A 21,472-nucleotide genomic window follows, 5' to 3' on the forward strand; every position below is an offset into this window, starting at 1 on the left:
TCAATATTGGATCCAATCTAATAGTGGGTAAAGATACTTGTCGGTTTGTAAGATTTTTCAGTTGGTGTCAGTGAGTGGATGTTAGTTGACCTACAGGCTTACAACAACTTTGGCCAACATCTAGAAGTGCCGAAATAGTCATGAACTATATTTCTTTCAATTTGTATTGACCGTTAAAAGTGCCAGCAAAGCTTGTAACTCATTACAAAAGAAGAATTTTGAAGTCATTCCATGAAAGTTAACTAAGTAAACCTTCAACCCTTTGTTATCCCAATACATGTTAAACTTTCAGTGCTTGGTATTCAAGGCAACAAAAAATTGTGAAAGCTAAAATATTTCTTCTTCAAATAATATATGCAGCGTCCGAACCCAATTTGAAGGTACGTTCCAGATTAAAACAGAAGGTAGCTGAGAGAAGAAGCAGCCCGTTATTGAGGAGGAAAGATGGCACAATAATTAGCACATTCAAGAAGAGAGCTATAGAAATCACAGGTAAGGTTGTAGAATCAAACAGTGTGTGTGGTGCATCATTCCAGAACCATTTATAATCAAAAATTTACCTGAACCAGTAGTGATTTTTGTGAATACACATCTGTAGTATTCAATTTGCTGCCCGATTGTTATTTAAAATTTCCCCCCCTGTTAAAATGCCAACTGCCTGTTGGAGCATAGTTCTTCAGGTGCTAAAGGCTCATCGTTGTCTATTATTAACGGATGCGTCCTGCAAATGAGTGCCACTAAGCTGTTTTACTACCGTGCATCAAAGAAGAACCCTTTTCTGAATTTACCTGATATCATAGAATCATAGAATCATAGAAGTTTACAGCATGGAAACAGGCCCTTCGGCCCAACCAGTCCATGCCGCCCAGTTTTTTACCATTAAGCTAGTCCCAGTTGCCCGCACTTGGCCCAATAGAATCATAGAAGTTTATAGAAGCAGCTTATAGAATTCACTGGTTAGCAATCAGGATGGTAAACAGGATGGTTTATTCCATTGGACTTCATCCAAGGGTGGCCACACCAAATCTGGGACATTCCTTCTCGATATGGGTCAGCTACACAATGGACAAACCTGTGAGGGTTCGATACACATTATGGAGAGCCAATTCTTTAAAGGTGTTAAACGATGGATTTTTTCATATTATGAAAGTTTCGCTTTCTTTTTACAGCTCAAAAAAACTTACACCATTCATTTTATTGGAACAATTAAATAAAATAATGAGTTCATATTTGGTTCATTAAAGTAATGCTCGGTGCATGGTACTTTCAGCAGTGCTGCATCTAAGTATTAAATCTCAGAATTTAATCTTATCATTTTTAGATCTATTTCCATTTTTTCGGGGTATATACGGTCCAGGACTCCCTATCCGGCAGCCCAAAATCCAGAAAGACCCAAAACCGGGTCCTACCCCAGAATCTACAATCCACATCAGACATTGCTCTCGGTCACATCAAGGTCATGGCAAGCTCATTCACTGCTCTTTTGGGTCCTGGATTAAAAATGGAAGCCTTGCCCCTTTCCAGCTGGATCCAGCTCAGCAGATAAATCAACCCAGTTTTAAATTATTCTACCCCCCCCCCCCCCCCCCTCTCCCCCAAAATCCAGAAAAATCCCATGTTCGGTACACGTACAATCCCGAGTTTCCCAGATACATTTTAAAATCGGGTCACGTAAATCAGTTCTAATCGTTTAACAACTAATTTAAGTTTCACCAGAATGGTCCTTTCCTAATCCTAAATAATTCAGTGTTGATCTGTTGGCATAATTGCTCACAACTGTAGGTGCAGATTCAGGACCACATAAATGGTGGAGACATAAAGTAAAAGCTGATGAAATTCAAAGGGATGCAGACGGTTAAATAGAAGTGACAGAGTAGGAATTTTTATTATCTTCGGAAAGTCTCAAAAGTTATCCAAACTTTTGGCACATTTCCATAGAATTACTACAGTTCAGAAGGAGATAGCATGGTAGCACAGTGGTTTGCACAGTTGCTTAACAGCTCCAGGGTCCCAGGTTCAATTCCCGGCTTGGGTCACTGTCTGTGCGGAGTCTGCATGTTCTCCCCATGGCTGCATGGGTTTCCTCCGGGTGCTCCGGTTTCCTCCCACAGTCCAAAGATGTGCAGGTTAGGTGGATTGGCCATGCTAAATTGCCCTTGGTGTCGAAAAAGGTTAGGTGGGGTTACTGGATTATGGGGATAGGGTGGAGGTGTGGGTTTAAGTAGGGTGCTCTTTCCAAGGGCCGATGCAGACTCGATGGGCCGAATGGCCTGCTTCTGCACTGTAAATTCTATGAGACCACTTGGCCCACTGAATCCACACCGACCCCCTGAAAGAGCACCCACCCAGGCCCACTACCCCGCCCTATACCTGTAACCCCACCTAAACTTCACATATTTGGACTGTGGGAGGAAACCCACACAAACATGGAGAGAATGTTCAAACTCCACACAGACAGTCACCCAAGGCTGGAATTGAACCCAGGTCCTTTGCGCTGTGAGACAACAGTGCCAACCACTATGCCACGGTGCCGCCAAGAAAGAGAAGTCAAAGCAATGACATGCAACAAGACAGAACAAGTAAACCCAATTTATAAGCATGAGTCTTAAGGCTGTTGATGGAGCAGTTTCCTTCACCCCCCACAGGGAGCTGGACCTCCCCCTCGCCATTGAATGGAGATAGTGCTGTCTGAGATTATTCTGAGGAGAGTTGCTTTCCTTATCATTTCATCATGCTATCCCTGTACATTAGAATTTCGGCATCCCTTAAAACAATAGATGGCTTGTGTTGTTGTTGGCTGTGCAAGTCTTATGATGTAGGTTAGTGGTATGTGGCCTTGTAGCAGATACCGCTCCTCTCTATTTGATTCACTTCTGACCCAGACTCGGTAAAGATATTTCCCCATGATCAATAACATGTAGTTTTGACAATGTTTCCATATATGGTTGGCATATGGAGGCCAGTTTAGTTTTGCTGACTGACAGTACCTTTTTCATGCTGGACCACTGGAAACATGTCATACCATGGCTGAACTGTTTGCCAGATGTCTAGACTGCCATTCACATTTCATACTGCCACCAAGTCTGCTATAACAGCCTCTGTTGGAAATTGAGCATCCAGGGCATTGATTGTTTGCCAAACTGATATATATGCACCTCTGTGAGCAGTTGCAGATGCCAGCAGATGGACACACAACATGTCTAGCAGCTTGGCTTGACTGATTCCTCCTTGGTCATTCTCCTCTTCTTTAAAAAAATTGAGTTGGGAATGTCTATTAGGAGCTGCAGGAGCAAAAGAGTAATTACTACAAAGGCTCACTATAGTCTATAGAGGCATAGCACTTCGTAAATCAGGGTAGAAATAACTGTAACTTTGCTAAGTCAATCTTCGGGCTTTTTAATTTCTACTCTCAACTCAGTTCCCAGTAGCTGTGGATGTCCATTATAAAAGGATGTTATTATAATCAGGGTTGTACTCTTGGAATGTGACATTACTTGCACATTAATTGAAATATTATTTGAGGCTTCCATTACTCAGCCCAAAACCTAGCCAAAATTTGATCAGCACTGCTGGGACTAATCTTTGTCCAATTGTATGATCCATTGTGTCCCATCAGCATGTGTTTCTGAGTTGAAGCTAGTACTATGATCAGCCTAATGTTCTTGTTTAGATCTTTGTTTTCTATTCATTCATGGGATGTGGGTCATTGGCTGGGCAATATCCCTATTTGCCCTTGAAATTAGTGACATGCTAGGCCATTTCAGAGGACATTTAAGAGTTAACCACATTACTATGGATTATGCACCAGGTAAGGATGGCAGATTTCCTTCACTAAAGGGCATTAGTGGTGTTTTTTTTTTTTACAACAAGCAACAATTGTCATCATTAAACTTTTATTTCCAGATTTTTATTGAATTCCAATTTCACCATCTGCCATGGTGAAAGCATTACCCTGTATCTCTGGATTACTAGTCCAGTGACAATACTGCCACACCACCACCTCCCTATGCTAAGTATCTTTGACATCTTACAAGAAAGGAAAATATTTTTGGTCTAACTGTTTACCCTCTTTGCAGAAGAAAAGAACAGCACTAGCTGTAATGTCTTTGACTTTTATTTGTAAAGCATGAATTTTATTGGTAATATGCAGATCTTTGAACCGGGCTTACCCCTTGCTGCTTGAGTAATGTCAGTCATGAGAAGCATCGTTGGAGATTCTGGATCAGTGCCATTCCAAGAATTGCAGTTGCAACTTCTGGCAAAACTGACGAGACTCTGCAAGGCCTCTTGACCTTGAATTACGCCATATATGAGAAATCTGCTTTCTCTGCCTATAATATTGTTTCCCAGGTTGGGCAGCTCTAGGGTAATAATCAGAATAATTTGAAATCTGAACAGCCACAATTTGTATGAGGATGCAGAATTTCTTCTCATAATCAATATGAATGGAGTAACCTCATAAAGAGGAAATTCCTACTCGGACTATTATAATGGCAATAAAATTCATGTGGTATTTTAACTGGGTCCAGACAAATCTTTTAAAACTGTTCTTCTTATTAAATGAAAATTACATGCAAGTTGAGCTACCCCACCAGAATATTATTTCATCCATAAGGGGTTTTCAGACGGATTCTAGATTTTGAATAGCGTGCTCTGAAAACTTTGCTGCTTTAAATTATTGACCACCCTAGAAAGTTCAGCTTCCGAAAGCTATATCTTCTCCAGTGCCACTTTTTAATGTAATTAAATAAAGCCAAGAAAACATATTTGTGGCATCCATAATAATTGTCATCAATAATTTCATCATATTGTAGGATTTTCTGCTTCCTCGTGCTGGTCTGTAATTTTCTACCCATTAAAATGTAAATGGTTGGAAAGTTGCTCGCTGGCAAGTGCAGAAGTGGAAAAACCTGGCCAGTGAGTCAGTCAAGGTTTTGCACCTTCTTAAATTGAAAAATGGTGAACTCTCCCTTGAATTAATGTCCAAATATTGCATGTTTTGGTAGTGAGTTTTAACCTATGCTTTTTAGTCTTGAACATTTGGCTAGAGTGTGATGAGGCTGCTATTTCCTTGATGCTAGTTTCTTTGTTTTGATTGTTTCAGTTTCCTCAGTCTGTAACAGTGCTCCTGGGTCTGGCCCTAGCTCTCCGAACAGTTCAAACAATATTCCTGCAGAGAACGGAACAACCGGTTCTGTACCCAATATTCATGCTGAGGTAATAGCTTGTGCCTACCATTAAATCTTGAAACCAGTTATTTCCAAACATGTCATAACTAGCCTTTTTTAAGCTCTTGCTGTAAAGTCTACAGGCATTAACTTTTGAGTATTGGCAATAAGTATTCAAGTTAATTAAGTTGTATAAGTGCTCCAATTGAAAAGAATCTGTTGAGAGTCTGCTTTCAGGATTGGAAGATGGTAAGAGCTGCAGAGTCACATTAAGATTCATTGAAGCCATGAAGATAACAGCAAAAAATAGCAAATATCATGGATTATGCCGCAACAACCTTCGGATTTTATTTATACTGATTTTATTAATTATGTTTTTTTATATATATTTTTATTAGAGTTATAATTTTTTACAAATAATGCAACAACAAAATTTCAGAGCACAACGATACAGTACAAATATTCCTGCAAATGTAAGAGCAAGCAAGACAGGATAACTTCTCAGTGGACTTCAAGAACTAGTGCCTCCAGTTTTAATACCGGATCATTCAGAAAAGGGGGAGGGGGAGAAAGAGGATAAGGCCATATAAATACGATAGGGTAATATCTCAGGCCGCACACCTTTATGTATAGTGAGATCAAGACTAACAATATGGCTCATGTGAAACCTTGCAGGAGCAGGTCAGACAGGATGGAGCCTATAAATTTGAGCTAGGGGTCCCACACTTTACGGAATGTATCAGACTTAGAACAGATCACAGACGTCAGGAATTCCATAGGAATACACTCCATGATTAACTTATGCCAGTTTTAAATTGAAGGATACTTGTCGCTGATCCAGGAGCAGAGGATATTTTTACAGGCTGCAAATGTTAGGATGTTATACAGCCTACTTTCATTAACGTCAATAATTCTCTTATCTGGAAGACCCTGAATTATGAACAAAGGATCAAATTCTACGGCTGTCAAATATCCTCTTGAGCTCCTGAACTAAAAGTGTTGTATGTTCAGTTTCTTCTTTGCCCTCCAAATATTGAATCTGTGAGCAATTGTTTTAAAACTAAAACTCTATCCGTTCTGCCTCACCAATGTACATCAACCCCAACCACAGAATACCATAACTAATTGCACCAGTATATATTTTCAGTTTGCCGCAAGCTGTATGTTTTGAGATGGAACTATGTTGAGAATTGCCAAACCCATTTTGAAGAAGCTGTCTCCAGGCTGGGCTGAATTTGGCAACGTGCTAATCCACTTCCCAGAGCCATCTATTTAATGTTCATGTGATGGATTTTTCATTCCTCTTAAGTTTGATTTGTATAGTCATATACTTTTAGAAAATGTTCAAAACAAAGCAAAAATGCAGAAGAATTCATGTTTAATTTGTCATGGATTATTGAGCCCAAATTAAATTTTACATGAGTAATTGTAACCTTTCTTGAGTACGGTATAACTTTGAATAAAAATTAAACGGTTTTTCAGTGCTGCTCTCTCCTACCAAGTGACCTAATGCACAATCTTAATATCAGATGCACGTTTTCTAATTTATGATCAGTGTTTTATTTTGAGTTGTCATTGTGTTTATATTTAATGTTTTGGCAATTGAAGGACCCAGTAGTAAATTATATCACAGTCAGATGAACATATTTCATCTGCTTACAGGTTACCGCCTATATTTGTTACACTGAACTGCTACAATGTTCAGCTCAATTATTTCTGGACTGTTTACAAATTATTTAACCTTGAAACTACTGTGGAGAGCAAATGTTTAGAAAATGAAGGAAGCTTTCTGAAATGTCAGGCATGCTATCCTGCATTCTGACTAAGGATGACTCATTCTGATATCAAGAATAACGATTTTGTGCCATGGCTTGTCATTATTAAGTGTTTATGAAGGTTTCATTGCTGCAGGGGATTAAATAGTGAATTAGAAAAAAATATCTAGAGGTCTTGTCAAAGTCTTGTGAAGGGTGACTTTATTGCTTCCTGAAAAGGAACATTGGATCGATGAAAGCTGAACGGCAACCTAGGTGTCTGTAAGCATAATAATAGTTGTTCTGAAGTTCTGCAAAAGCCTTCTTGAAGTTAAATATGATAAAGCAATCATCTAAGTATTCTTGTATTGTATTCTACAGCTGGGCACTACCAGCTGATACGCTGTTCTCCCTCATTATTAAGTAAAGAATTGTTCCATGGGGATTATGTAAAGTTTATACAGCATATTTTATTCTGAAACGTTTTGGTCAAAGTTCAAAAAGTCTACTTCTTCCCAGAACACAATCATAATATTCTGTTTCCTACTGCAGTGTGTATAGCTGATTTGTATAAAAAGCAGATTCAAGCCTATTGGAGAACAAAAAGCATTGGGTCAAGTTAGTTCATCAAGTTAGCTGATTCTGTATAGGAATCTCAAGGTGCATTTTTTTATTCCACAGCATATGCACCCACATCACAAAGCAGTGAATACTGATGGGTCAGCAAGTCAGCTCAGCCTCTACACGTCCCCCTCACTGCCTAACATTTCCCTGGGGCTCCCAGCTACAGTCGCAGCATCCAATGCACAGATCAATGTAAGTAGACAATTTTATTATGTTGAAGCCCTAATTTCAATTGGTGCACTGCAGAGAATAAAAATGTAACCCCTTTATTTCACTTCAAGTTGTTATAATTTTTAATTGATCAAAATAACTACTGTAGGACAGTAATTTATTAAGGATTGCTTTTGAGCAACTGCCAACACCAAGATTTTTGTGTTAAATGAAACAGAAAAACTGACTTAGCTCCATTGTTTCTGTGGTACTTTGCCCATTGATTTGTAGGGACTATTGTCAAAGGCTGCTCAACGTGAGCCAGTCATAAGAGCCTTGAACCATATGTAACAATACCCTACTTAAGTAGGTAATTGTCAAAAAAGGTAGTCAAGGGTGGCATGTGGCGCAGTGGTTAGCACTGGGACTGCGGCGCTGAGGACCCTGGTTTGAATCCCGGCCCTGGGTCACTGTCCGTGTGGAGTTTGCACATTCTCCCCATGTCTGTGTGGGTTTCACCCCCACAATCCAAAAGATGTGCAAGTTAGGTGGATTGGACACGCTAAATTGCCCCTTAATTGGAGAAAAAATAATTTTGGAGTTACTGGGTTATGGGGATAGGGTGTGGAGGTATTGACCTTGGGTAGGTTGCTCTTCTCCAAGAGCCGGTGCAGACTCGATGGGCCGAATGGCCTCCTTCTGCACTGTAAATTCTATGATAATCTATGATAAATTTATTTTTAAAAAGGTAGTCAAAGTGCAAACTATGGCGCGATTTAACAGGGGAGGAAAACAGTTCCATTTTGGGCGTGAATAGCGGTGTCGGAAACAACCCTGTTATCAGACCGGACTTTGGGTGTGATCTACCGGCCGCATTGTGGCCGGCAGATGTCGGTGGAACCCACTTCTGAGATCTGCCCGACTCGCCACGCCTCGCAAGATAAAACATGATCTCATAAGATGTCGCAATGTGAATCCCGCCCATTATAGATGGGATCGCTTTTTAGCAAATCTGAATATTAGAGTGAGACAGCGAGTTTCACTCAAATATGCATTCCCACGATCTACCCAAGGCGTGGGATCTAACCCCCTCACCTTGGAGATCGCGGGTGAGCGCTGTTCAGTGTTTGTCTACACACACGGGGACCAGACGGAACGGTACTCGTGAGGGTCGCCCAGGGGATCGGAAGTCCACCTAGTACTTGCCCTCTGGGCAGGCTGGCACCCAGGCAGTGCCACCTGTATGCCAGCCTGACACTGCCATGGTGCCTAGGTGGCACTGCCAGCTAGCCAGGGCGCTTCCAGACTGACATTTTCCCCGTGCTGTGGACTCTCAGGTGTACTCTGTGCGGGGTGGGGGGGGGGCCTGAGGGAACCCCATATAGGTGAGTTGGGGCTTTTTGGGGGGGGGCACGCATCGGGGGGGAGGGAGATCAGGTCCCAATCTCCTTCTGCTCTGAGGACTTCCAGTGCGCGCTCCGAACCTGGGAAACACATGGCTGAATGCATTCGCGATGGCACTCTGTTCCCATTCGGGTCGATTGCGCCATTTGGGTTTTTTTTGGTCTTTGGTGAGGAAGACTCGGCCGAGGCGGCACTTAACTTACTTCTTTAAATTTTTGAATGGCACCCCACGTTTTTAAATGCCGCCACCCCCCCCCCTTCTCCTATAGCCTCATGACCATCCCAATTTACCTCTTAATGGGTCCTTGAGCCCTCCCCTCACCTCTGACGGGCAGAGCACCCCAGGTCCCAATCCTTGCACTGCCACCCTAGCACTGCCCTTGCCAGCCTGGCGGTTCCCAGGTGGCAGCAGGAGTGCCGGGGTATCACTCTTTCCAGAGCCCAATGACCAGGGCCACTTCAATGGCCTGGGAGACCCTCTCGTGTGCCGTTATGCCCAGTCCACGTTTGTGTGGACCAGAGCTAAACAGCCCCATGGCGAAGTCTCCCAAGCACAGGCATTCATCCCAGGCTTTGGATTTATTTAATGGCTCATTTAAATCTGTTAATCTGGATTTCGTTCAGTGAGGGCAGGATACAGATCGTGACATCTCGCAAGATCTTGTCAGATCGAACAAAGCGTTCCGAGCTTCGCAAATCTCGTGAGAAGCCTCTCGCGGGATTTAATGGCCTCGTCATATCACCGAGTTGGCAGCGACAAGATCATTCAATCGCGCCCGTTATCTACCTTTGGAGGAACTTACCTTTATCTTGGTCTTTATCATAGAATTTTAGAGCACAAAAGGAGGTTGTTTGGCCCGTCGTGGCTGCACCGGCTCCCAAAAGCACTACCTAGCTAGTCCCATAACCCAGCCCTCTCTACGTAACCCTCTAAATCAATCACTTTCAAACATATATCCAGTTCTCTTTGAAACCTCCTATGGAATCCACCTCCACCTCCCTCCCGGGGAGCACATTCCAAATCCCAACAACTCTGAATAGATAAGTTTCTCCTTATCTCACTCCTAGCTCTCTTGCTGACCATTTTGAAATTGTGACCCCTGGTCACTGACTTACCAGCTAGTGGAAGCAATATATCCTTCTTTACCCTGTCAAAATTGTTCATAATGTCACCTCTTAATCTTCTCTGCTCCATGGAGAACAAGCCCAATTTCTCTAATCTTTCCTTGTATCCAAAAGTCCTCATTTCTGGTATCATTTTAGTAAATCTCCCCTGCACTCGCTCTAAGGCTTTAACATCCTTCCTTAAATAAGGTGCCCAGAACTGAACACACTATTCTGAATGTGGTCTGACCAGTGATTTGTCGAGGTGTAGCATCACATCCTTGCTTTTATGCTTCTATTTATAAATTTAAGGATCCTGTAAACCTTCTTAACAACCGTTTTTAACTTGAATTGAATTGAATTTACCAAGGTACAGTGAAATGTATTCTGTGTACAGTCTAGACAGATTGTTCCTTACGTGAAAAAACATAGGATATGCATAAGTACACAATGTAAATAGATAGCCACAGGCATCGTGTGATCATACGGAGTATAGTACTACTCAGTAGTGAAGATGTGTTCAGTCCATAAGAGGGTCATTCCGGAGTCTGGTAACAGCGGGGAAGAAGCTGTTTTTGAACCCGGTAGTGTGTGTGCCTGATGGAAGAAGTTGGAAGAGAGAATAACCGGGTGGGAGAGATCTTTGATTCTGCTGCCCGTTTCCCAAAGCAGTGCAAGGTGTAGACAGAGTCAATGGATGGGAGGCGGGTTTGCGTGATGGACTGGACTGTGTTCACGACTCTCTGTATTTTCTTACGGTCTTGGGCCGAGCAGTTGTCTGGCCATCTTCAGAGAGTTATGTACTTGAACCCCAAACCCCCTTTGCTGCTCAAAGTTGTATCATTGAGCCTGTATTGTCTCTCCGTGTTTCTTCTGCCATAATGCACTACCTCACATTTACCTGCATTGAAATTCATCTGCCAGGTGTCTGTCCATTTGGCCAGCTGTCATTGTTCCTCTGAAGTCACTCAGCATCATCCTCACAATTCACTATTCTCCCTAGTTTAGTATCATCTGCAAATTTAGAGCTTTTTGCCCTCAACACCCATCTCTAAATCGTTTATATAAATCAGAAAAAACAAGGGTCCAAACACTGAGCCCTGGGGAACAACTTCTAATCCATGCTGCCAAGGACACATCAGTCCCAAACATTTCTAATTTGCTAGCCAACCTGCCATGTGGCTCCGTATCAAAGGCTTCCTGAAAGTCCAAACATACAACAACCACAGCACTGCCCTCATCTACTGCCTGTGTCACCTTATCAAAGAACTCAATTAAATTTGTCAGACATGACCTGCTCCTGACAAAACCATGTTGACTGTCGAGTATTAACTTATTTATGTTGAAAATGTTTTTGTAAGACTACTTGTCACAATCTAGAACATCCACTGTTTCTTATAATGTTAAGAAAGAAGATACATTAAGTGCAGGGGTAATTGCCTCATACCCTGATATTTTGTAACTCAATCCTATGGATTTGGATGTGGTGCAAATGTAGGCGTGTTCTTTTAATGGTAGACTTTCATGCAATCTCTCCACTTGTGAAGTCTGTTTATTGGGGGATAGGACGGACATTCTTAATTGTCAAATAGGTTGTGTAATATAGAAATGATTTGTTGTTGATTTTCCTATTTTGTTTCTTCTACAGTCTTTTATTTTGGTCTTTATTCTTCTTTTCTTTCTTCATTCTTTTCTGTCTGTCATAAACTTAAGTCTGGAAATAATACAACCTATGAAACATCTGAGTAAAATTGTGTTAATGGGAAAAAACACATTCTGTCAAAGAATTTAATTTGTTTTTGTTCGGTTAATAGTGCCTTTTCCACTATTTATAGGCATCGCAAAAGGTGTCAGCCCAACAAGAAGCAGAAAGGCAAGCTATTCAGTCTTTGCGACAGGGTGGTGCCTTAACAGGAAAGTTTGTGAGTACAACCTCAATACCAACTGGCTTGTCCACAACAGCAATCGAAGGCGAAGCTAACTCTCACAGCCACCCCTCCCTTCTTCAGCATGTGCTGCTACTGGAACAAGCTCGACAGCAGAATGCTTTGATAGCTGGTGAATAGTTTTTTTATTGAAGTCTTCACAGTGTATTTGGGAAATTTGCGGCAAAACAATAATCCAAGAGAGATAAGTCCCTAGTTGATGATGGTTGTTAGGTTTATAACTGCCATGTGTGCAGTTTATAATCTTCATAATTATTTTGTGAGCCAAAACCAACTTACTTTTCTTTGTGCAGAATCTTTGGAGAGAAAATCTTTCAGGATCAAACTGAAAGGCCTCTGTTTGGAATAGAGTTCCAGGACCTACTAACTTTTCAGACAGACCTGACTCCTCCCATTAACTACATCATCTGTAGCCAAAGCACAAGGCATTATTTTGTCTCTTCTTACAAGATGTTCCTTGACTTGTTTAACTAGGACCAAACACAATACCCCTCTTAAATTATCTGCACCTCAGGGGTCCTTCAAACCTAAACAATATTCCATCTGTAAACAAGTAAATGATTCTCAAGATCTATTAGTAGGACACTTCACCTGCAAGTCCATGATTAACTCACGTTTACGATACCTTAATCACTGTGTTAGCAGTCATACTGTCTGCATGCATCTTAACCTAACATTACTGCAAAAAATATAAAATATGACAATTTCTTACATTCATCACAAGTACAAAAATGTCATGAACTACTTAATTCATCAATTGCAAAAGCAAAATACTGCAGATGCTGGCAATCTAAAAGAAAAAGAAAAAATACTGGAAATGCTCAGCAGGTCAGCCATCATCTGCGGAGAGAAGCAGAGTTAACATTTCAATTTGAGGTTCTGATGAAAGATAATTAAATCATTTCAGTTACATTCAATCTTTAATTTTGGAAAACATTTTATTGTTGAGCCTACAACTGAAATTCAATTCTTTTTTTGGCCAGAAAGTTGATAATTTCCTCTGGGGGGATTTTTAGAAGTGGTAGCTCCAATAACTCCCTGCCACTTTTGAAACTGAATTCTAATTGGCTTCTACTGTAATTCCAGGTACTTTAGACTGTGGGCTCGGTGGAAAACTGAAGTGACTATACTCTGATGTTAAATTAACAAACACAAGTACAAGCAATCCACTGAATAAATATTGTGAACTAGCAAGGAAGTGTACTAACTACAAAATAATATGGTCATGTTTTTCACGAAGTATAGTTTTGAGGGCCACGAAGAATCCAGCACGAGTGTGTAGAATCAAAAGAAATAAGTTTATTTACAATTTCATATGTACAACAGCAGCAGTACTCCACCACTACTCACTCCTCTCTAGCTGGTTCCACACTGGCCAGCTCTATTTATGCAGGTGACTCTGCTAATGATTTCTCTGCCCCCGCCACATTGGGGAAGTTCATACTCACTAAGGATTGTGGGATTGCCATTAGTCCCCAGCCAGTAGTAATCAGGCAGGTTATAACATATTATTAATTGACAATTCTAAAGCAAAACTTTGAGTCTATGACACTGTACTGCTAAATAAACTCATGTAATAATATAAACATTATGTTAATGGAACATGCAAAAAGGGGCAATTTTCTAATTAAATAACTCATGTAAAAGGTGAACATGTTACCTCCTGCTTGCAAGACTAAAATTATTGCATGAATCTATCTAGATAAATAATCCTACATTTTAAAAAAATGTTTAAAAATATCTATATCATAGATTTGAAATTGAATACATTCATCAAATATGCAACTAAGCTATCATATCTGACACCTTATCATGTATTCTGAACTTTAATCCAATATGGCCCCAACTTCCAGGTTCCCCAGTGTCGCACCTAGGGGATACCCCAATGATGCCCTGGGGATCCAGCTAGGAAGTTTCCCTGTAACGGTTGACCTGCCAATTGCCCAGATGTGCTAACTTACTCTGCACAATTGTGTTGAAACCATCTGACAGAAGCGATTTAAATGTTAACTTCAGATTGTTCTACCAGTTTTGCCCTCTTTCCCTCCCCCTCTGACCCCGATTCCTAGACTTTAAAACTTAGCTGCTACATTTAAATGTTCTCTTTGTACCTCACCTTTACGGCAGCAACTGCTGTAAAAAGGGGAGTGACTTAACTCTCTGTGCTCCAGTTGCTCCATGAAAATACTGCCAGGGACACGCTTCACTGTTCCTGTCTCACTCAGCCTGGGTGAGGAGTAGGGGAGAGGGGTTTCAGAATTCCAGTGAAGGGAAGTCCGATGAGAGTGGTACTCTGCCAGAGATTCCACTCTGCGGAAGTTATGGGCCAATATATGTGTGGGCTTTAGAATTGTGTATTTTACAAAGTTTTAAATCAGAAAGCATGATTTATTATCCATGTTTCGGGGCAATGTTTTACCAATTTTATCATATTGCTAATGACTGGTTCTGTTTCTAAAACTAAAAGTGAAGCTGCAAACTTCACATTGCTTCATCTGTCAGCACCTGGAATATTGCTGAATAGGTCATGGAAAATAGGTAATTGAATATTGTGTAAAAGAGTAACAGTAATATTCCTGTGACTTATCTTAGTGCCACTCCATGCGCAATCACCATTGGTAACAGGTGAACGAGTTTCCACCAATCTTCGAACAGTGAACAAGTTGCCTCGGCATCGCCCATTAAGTCGGACCCAATCAGCTCCTTTACCCCAGAGTCCACAGGCTTTACAGCAGCTGGTAATGCAGCAACAGCACCAGCAGTTTTTGGAGAAACAGAAACAGTACCAACAACAAATCCAACTTAAGGTAAGGGGAACAAGAAATTAACACTGTAGAGTCTGCACTTCCCCGTTACACATCTTGAGAATCTTCTAAGTGCAAGTAAACTACACAATTTTCAATATGGATCTTATTTTTCAGCAAATGTTTGGATGCTTTACCATAATGTTGTATAATGCAAGAGTGTTGCAGGATGGCATGACAAGATTTAAAAGTAGATATGTTCATGTGATAACCATCCAGTAATAGAAACAACCTTGCATCTCTAGTCTCTTGTAAATAATATAGGCCAGAAGGAAGAATTCAGTCCATCATACCTTTGCCAGCTCTTTGAAAGAGCTGTTCAGTTAGCCCCACTGCCTTTTCCCGGTAGCCCTGCAATTTTTTGGGGGGGGTGGAAGGGGAGACAGATGGTGGGGTCAAAACATGCCTAAGCACTTTACAACTAATTAATTACTTTTTCAATGCACTTGTTGAATGTAGGCAAGCCCAGCAGTCAATTTGCATATTTGTGTATTCCTCACACAGGCCTGATGAATGCCAGCTTACTCTGTCTTGGTATGCTTTTGAGGAAAGAATGTTCACCACAATACTGGGTGACATCCCTACTTTTTGATTGTAGTGGAATCTTTTTAGTTCATCTAAATAGTCAGATAGGATCTTAGGTCAATGCCCTATACAAAAGATGGCAAGTCTGCCAATCCTTGGGTATTGAATCAGAAGTGCCAGTCACTGTTAGGTATTCAAGTTCTGGGGTTTAGAATTGTAATCAGAGAGATGAGTGCTATCTGTGACCCAAGCTGTCGTAAAAGAGGAACAAGTGGATGGTTTGGTGGGTATGTTAGAAACAACAATGGAATTGAATAAGTTAAAGAGAATCCTGTGAGACACTGAAGTAGAAGTTGAGGAAAGAAATAAAATTGGTCAAAAAATGCCCATGGTTGAACAGTTGAACAACTTCAATACATGAAGGTAATGAATAGCATGCAGAGTATCAGAGAACAGAGAACCTTCAGCACAGAAGAATGTTTTTCATCTCTTGAGCTTCGCTCTCATGCTATCACTCCTATTCACTCTTTCCTGCTCTTAATACCCTTTTATATTTTTCTTCTCCTGTCTAATTTGCTTGTGATTAAATTGTGTTAAATTTAATGATTCCTTCCACGAAAATAAAATTCTAATCTCCACTTTGTACTTTTAAGACTAATGTCTGAATTTGTATCCACCTCGTTAACAATTTACTAATTAGGATAAACTATTTTTCACTACTTTTTGGTTCAGTTTCCTCTTTGTATCTTTACATCAGTGAATACAATCTTTAGCCATGCTCTAATTTGTGATTGGATGTGTCAGCTTTTGATTAAGTCTGTGAATGTTTGCCACAGATGCTTTCCAAGTCAAGTGAATCACCTCGGCAGCCTCCAAGTCACCCCGAGGAGACAGAGGAAGAATTGTGTGAGCAACAGGACATGCAGGAGGATCAGGCACCTCCAAGAAGCAACAGTATCAATTCCGGAGGAAGCGAAGCAACAAACGAAAGTTTGGAACAGGATGCAATGCAGGTGAAGGATGAGCCACCAGATAGTGAAGATGAAGACCAGTTAGAAGATCAGAAAGAAGCTGAAGAACAACTTCTGCATTTTAATCAGGTAATTCCAATTGTTTATCAACTTCTATCTTGTATCTACTGTAACAGCAGTGGCTTCGGCCAATGATTCACAAGCTACCCACTTGGGGCTGGTTTAGCACAGGGCTAAATCGCTGGCTTTGAAAGCAGACCAAGGCAGGCCAGCAGCACGGTTCAATTCCCGTACCAGCCTCCCCGAACAGGCGCCGGAATGTGGCGACTCGGGTCTTTTCACAGTAACTTCATTCGAAGCCTACTTGTGACAATAAGCGATTTTCACTTCATTGTGTTTTCCATTTGTCTTTAGGTATTTTTGCTGTGGTATATGAAATAAATTTTATTGCCCATGTGGGGGCAAACTTTTTTAAAGCGTCAAAGGTAACATTCCCACTAAAAATGTTGATCTGATTTGAAGAACAGAAATATAGGTTCATTTTAAATATCAGTGAATATAATTGCATTTCCATGGCTCCCAAGTTCTTTGTGGCTTTAAAACTTTGTTAATAAATCTGCTGAAAGGGTTGAATGAAGAACCTATTTACATTTTTAAAAAAGTGGTGAAATTTCTCCTCGTTTGCTGGCTATTTTAATTAAAAATGATAAGTTCCCTGGTGCAGAACATTAAGAGAGTAGACTTGACTAATTAAGAATCTGTGCAATCCTAAATCTTCACAACTAGCTTTTTTCCATATATGCACAGAAAAAGTATAAATTTAAAAGTACCACTGAAGATCTGTATTTTGTTTGCCGTCTGTTGTAACTGCATGTTTTCATTTGCAGTAAACTTAAGACTTATTGCACTTCTTACATAGAAGTATCGCCAAAGACTGTGCCAAGAATGGGTAAAGGCTTCTTTATCTGGTAAATTTCCTAACACAGCAAAGCCAGCAGCAGGTACCGAGGGGAGCTCACAGGAAGGCAATAAAGCTATATGAGTCACAGAATGCCTTGAAATATTGCGAGCGAAGTGCCTGCTAATCCTCTTAATGGGACCCAGTGACACAGGGAGTATAAAAAGAAGGATTTTGTTTTGTTTGAAACATATTTGCACCAAAAGAGAACATGCAATAGTTATTTTTATTTCATTTAGAATGTGGGCAATTTTCAGAAATCTCCTTTAGCTTTGTAAATTGTAGTTGCACTTGAGAATGTTAGAGAACATAATTTCCACAATTTAAAAAAAAAAGGAATCTAGCCCTTGCCTCACTTAGATATTCAAGAAGTTCCTAACATCATAAGGCTACTAGCACCAGGAGCTTCAGAATTGGAACAATAAATCCAGGGTTAAATCTATTTAAAGTTTATTATTGGTACCATCCAGTAATAATATTATGTAAAGTACATTTACATTTTCGAAAGATGCTAACAAGACAAATCCCTTATCAGAAAGTCATTAAATGGTGTCATTTAGTCTGACGGCGCCCCAACCCATGTATTGTCTGCAATGGGCTTTGATCTATCCTTTGACCCAAACTTTACAAATTATTGTAGCATCAAACTATCTTCCAATCCAGCGTGATGTTTATGCACCACACAAACCTCCACCCACCCTTGTTCGTCTAACCCCATCAATGTATCCTTCTATTCCTTTCTCCCGTATGTGTTTACCTAGATTCCCTTTGAATGCATCAATGTTATTTGCCTTGACTAAATCCTATGGTAGTGAGTTCCATATTCTCACCACTCTATCTAGGATAATTCTTAGATTACAAAAGTGATTATACTGCAAAAACAACTTCATTGGCTGTAAAGCACTTTAAGACATTTAGTAGTCAAACCTGTTACACTGCAGAAGGAGGCCATTTGGCCCATTATGTCTGCACCAGCTCTCCTAACGAACAATTCACTTAGTGCCATTGTCCTGCCTTCTCTCAGTCACCCTGCACATTCTTCCATTTCAGATAACCGCCTAATTCTCTTTTGAATGCTTGGATTGAAATGGTCTCCACCATGCTCTTAGGCAGTGTATTCCAAACCTTAAACACTCCCTACGTGAAAAAGTTTATTCTTGTATTACTTTTGCTTCTTTTGCCAATTACTTTAAATTTGTGCCCTCCTTTTTTTTTTAAAAAGGTTTTTATTGGCGATTCTTTACATTAATGCATACAAAACCAATGGAAAAACATAGTAATAAGGAAGAAAATAGAACGATAAAAATAACGAAAATGCGAGAAATAAAACTCAAATTCTACAGGAGTTCCATTATCTTGCCCATGCTGGCCAGGGGGCTTGCGACATAGAGCTGCAGGTCATCCAGATAGAGTGGAACTCTGTGCTTCCTGCCTCCTCTGATTGCCTGTCCGCCCCTTCGCTGATCTAAGAGCGATGACCAACGGCTCAATTGCCAGGGTGAACAGCAGGGACAGCAGGCACCCCTGCTCGTGCGTTTTGCAACTGGAAATATTCAGAGCTGGTGGTGTTCGTCCATACCCTCGCTATGGGAGCGTTGTATAGATGTTTCACCCACAAGGTGAACCCTGGCCCAGACCCTAAGCGTTCAAACACCTTCAAGAAATACCTCCATTCTACTCCATCGAAGGCTTTCTCAGCGTTCAGGGAGACAATCACTTCTGGTGTCCCCTCCCCGGGTGAGGTCATAATCACATTCAGCAAGCATCTGATGTTCACTGTGAGCTATCTGCCCTTGAGAAACCTGGTCTGATCTTCTGAGATCACTTCTGGCAAAATGCTCTCCAGTCGCCTAGCCTGAGCTTTTGGCAGACCTTTAGCGTTAGTGTTCAGGAGTGAGATGGGTCTATATGACCTGCATTCCGACAGGTCTGTCTTTTTGGGGGATCAATGAGATCGAGGCCTATGCCAGTGTGGGCGGCAGGGCCCCCCTGGACAGTGAGTTGTTGAACATCTCCCGCAGGTGCGGGGCAAGTGCTGCTGCCAATTTCTTGTAGAAGTCCGCTGGGAACCCATCCGGTTTCCGGGGCCTTCCCTGATGGCATGCGATTGATGCATTCCACGATCGCTTCCAGTTCCTGTCTCCTGTCCCTCCCACCACAGGCATGTCCAGCCCGTCGAGGAGGTGTACAGTCCCTTGTAAATGTTTGCAACGGCCCTGTTAATCTCATCTTGGGCTGTGACCATCCTACCGTTCCTGTCCCTTACCTGTACCATCTCTCTTGGGGCAGCCTGTTTCCTTAGCTGGTGTGCCAGCAGGTGGATGGATTTGTCCCCATGTACATGGAAGGCTCCCTGTGTCTGGCGGAGGTGGTTCACTGATTTCTCAGTGGAGAGCAGGTCATATTCCATTTGTTGTTTTTTCCTCTCCGCCAGCAGTTGCAGTTCCACGGTCAGGGCTTGGGGTATCACCAATCCACTTCCAACTTAGAAACAATCAGCTGTTGCCAAGCCACTCTTTCCTTCCTATCTATTAGTGCCCTTTAAGCTATTATTTCCCCCCCGACCACCACCTTCTGTGCCTGCCAGAAAGTGGAGGGTGAGACCTCCCCGTTTTGATTACAGGTTACATATCCATTGATGGCTTGTGATATTCTTTCGTAGGACGCCTCATCGGTGAGGATTTCATAGAATTTACAGTGCAGAAGGAGGCCATTCGGCCCATCGAGTCTTCACCGGCTCTTGGAAAGAGCACCCTATCCGAGGTCCACACCTCCACCCCATCCCCATAACCCAGTAACCCCACCCAACACTAAGGGCAATTTATCATGGCCAATCCACGTAACTTGCGCATCTTTGGACTGTGGGAGGAAACCGGAGCACCCGGAGGAAACCCACGCACACACGTGGAGAATGTGCAGACTCCGCACACAGACAGTGACCCAAGCCGGAATCGAACCTGGGACCTTGGAGCTGTGAAGCAATTGTGCTATCCACAAGGCTACCGTGCTGCCCCCAGAGGAGCGCTGTGTCTGGCCTCAATGGGTGATGCTGGGCCCCACCCAACTCCAACCTCGCGTCCATGTAATGTGGAGTGTGATCAGAGATCACTATCATGGAGTATTCCGCCCCATTAACCCTGGAAGCACCGATTTCCCCACTATGAAGAAGTCTATGCATGAATAGGCTTTGTGTACATGGGAGAATAAGGAGAAGTCCTTCTCCCTCAGGTGGTTGAATAGCCAAGGGTATACCCCCCACCCCCTCATCTGCTCCATAAAGGTGTTTAGTTCTTGTGCTATTCCTCATATGGCTTTAGGATTGGACCTCTCCGTTTTTGGATACCACACACATTTGAAGTCTCTTTACTCTCCCCATCCCGATTTCTGCCATTGTTTTCTTTACAAATTCAGCATTGTCCCAGTTTGGGGCATATATACATACAAGAACCAATGGGGCACTTCTGGGATCCTGCTAACCATTATGAATCGTCCCTCTTGGTCCGTCACCGTGTTCACCACCACTGTGAACACTGCTTTTTTGTTAAATAGCATGGCCACCCTCCTAATCCTTGTGTCCTGAAATTTATGGAGCCTCACCATTATGGCCTGTGGTGGTTCTCCAACTTGGGCCTCAGTCGGGGTGACCTGTGGGCCCAGTCCACCTCTGGAGGTTTGACGAAGCCTTCCTCCCCGACCTGCTTTCCGAACATTGACACAACATACTCTGTCAGGTTTCTGCCCTCTGGTAGCCCGACGATCCGCAAGTTCTGCCAGCGGGACCTGTGCTCTTAGTCGTCAATCTTTCCCTTCAGTGCCTTCCTAGTCTTTGAGCGAGGCGATCCATGCTCCCTGGTCCATGGCAGCTTGTTTTTAGGTCCCGCACCATTGCCCCTTAGGCCCCCAGTCTCCGCTCCACTTTACCATTGCCTCCTTCATGGGGGCCAATGCGGCCTCTACTGCTGATCCTACTGCCACCATAAGGTCCGCGCTTCTCTGTGTTTCTGGAGGTCCATTTTGATGAACTCCATCAGCTTCTCCATCATTGCCTGGGTCGTCGTTGACAA

The 21,472-nt window shown here is 42.0% G+C and overlaps 1 protein-coding gene across 8 annotated transcripts in view; it reads left to right on the forward strand.

The window, feature by feature from the left end:
- Positions 1-21,472, forward strand: part of hdac5 (histone deacetylase 5) — a 438,550-nt gene that overhangs the window by 296,611 nt on the left and 120,467 nt on the right. For all 8 annotated transcript variants that reach the window (XM_072487170.1, XM_072487168.1, XM_072487171.1 and 5 more), the window contains 6 exons: positions 361-492; positions 5,105-5,217; positions 7,604-7,738; positions 12,040-12,262; positions 14,743-14,957; positions 16,316-16,579. In XM_072487170.1, the coding sequence (XP_072343271.1) occupies positions 361-492; positions 5,105-5,217; positions 7,604-7,738; positions 12,040-12,262; positions 14,743-14,957; positions 16,316-16,579 (1,082 nt within the window). The remainder of the gene's footprint in view (positions 1-360; positions 493-5,104; positions 5,218-7,603; positions 7,739-12,039; positions 12,263-14,742; positions 14,958-16,315; positions 16,580-21,472) is intronic.

This window comes from Scyliorhinus torazame, chromosome 21 (genome assembly GCF_047496885.1).
Source record: "Scyliorhinus torazame isolate Kashiwa2021f chromosome 21, sScyTor2.1, whole genome shotgun sequence".
Classification (NCBI taxonomy): Eukaryota; Metazoa; Chordata; class Chondrichthyes; order Carcharhiniformes; family Scyliorhinidae; genus Scyliorhinus; species Scyliorhinus torazame.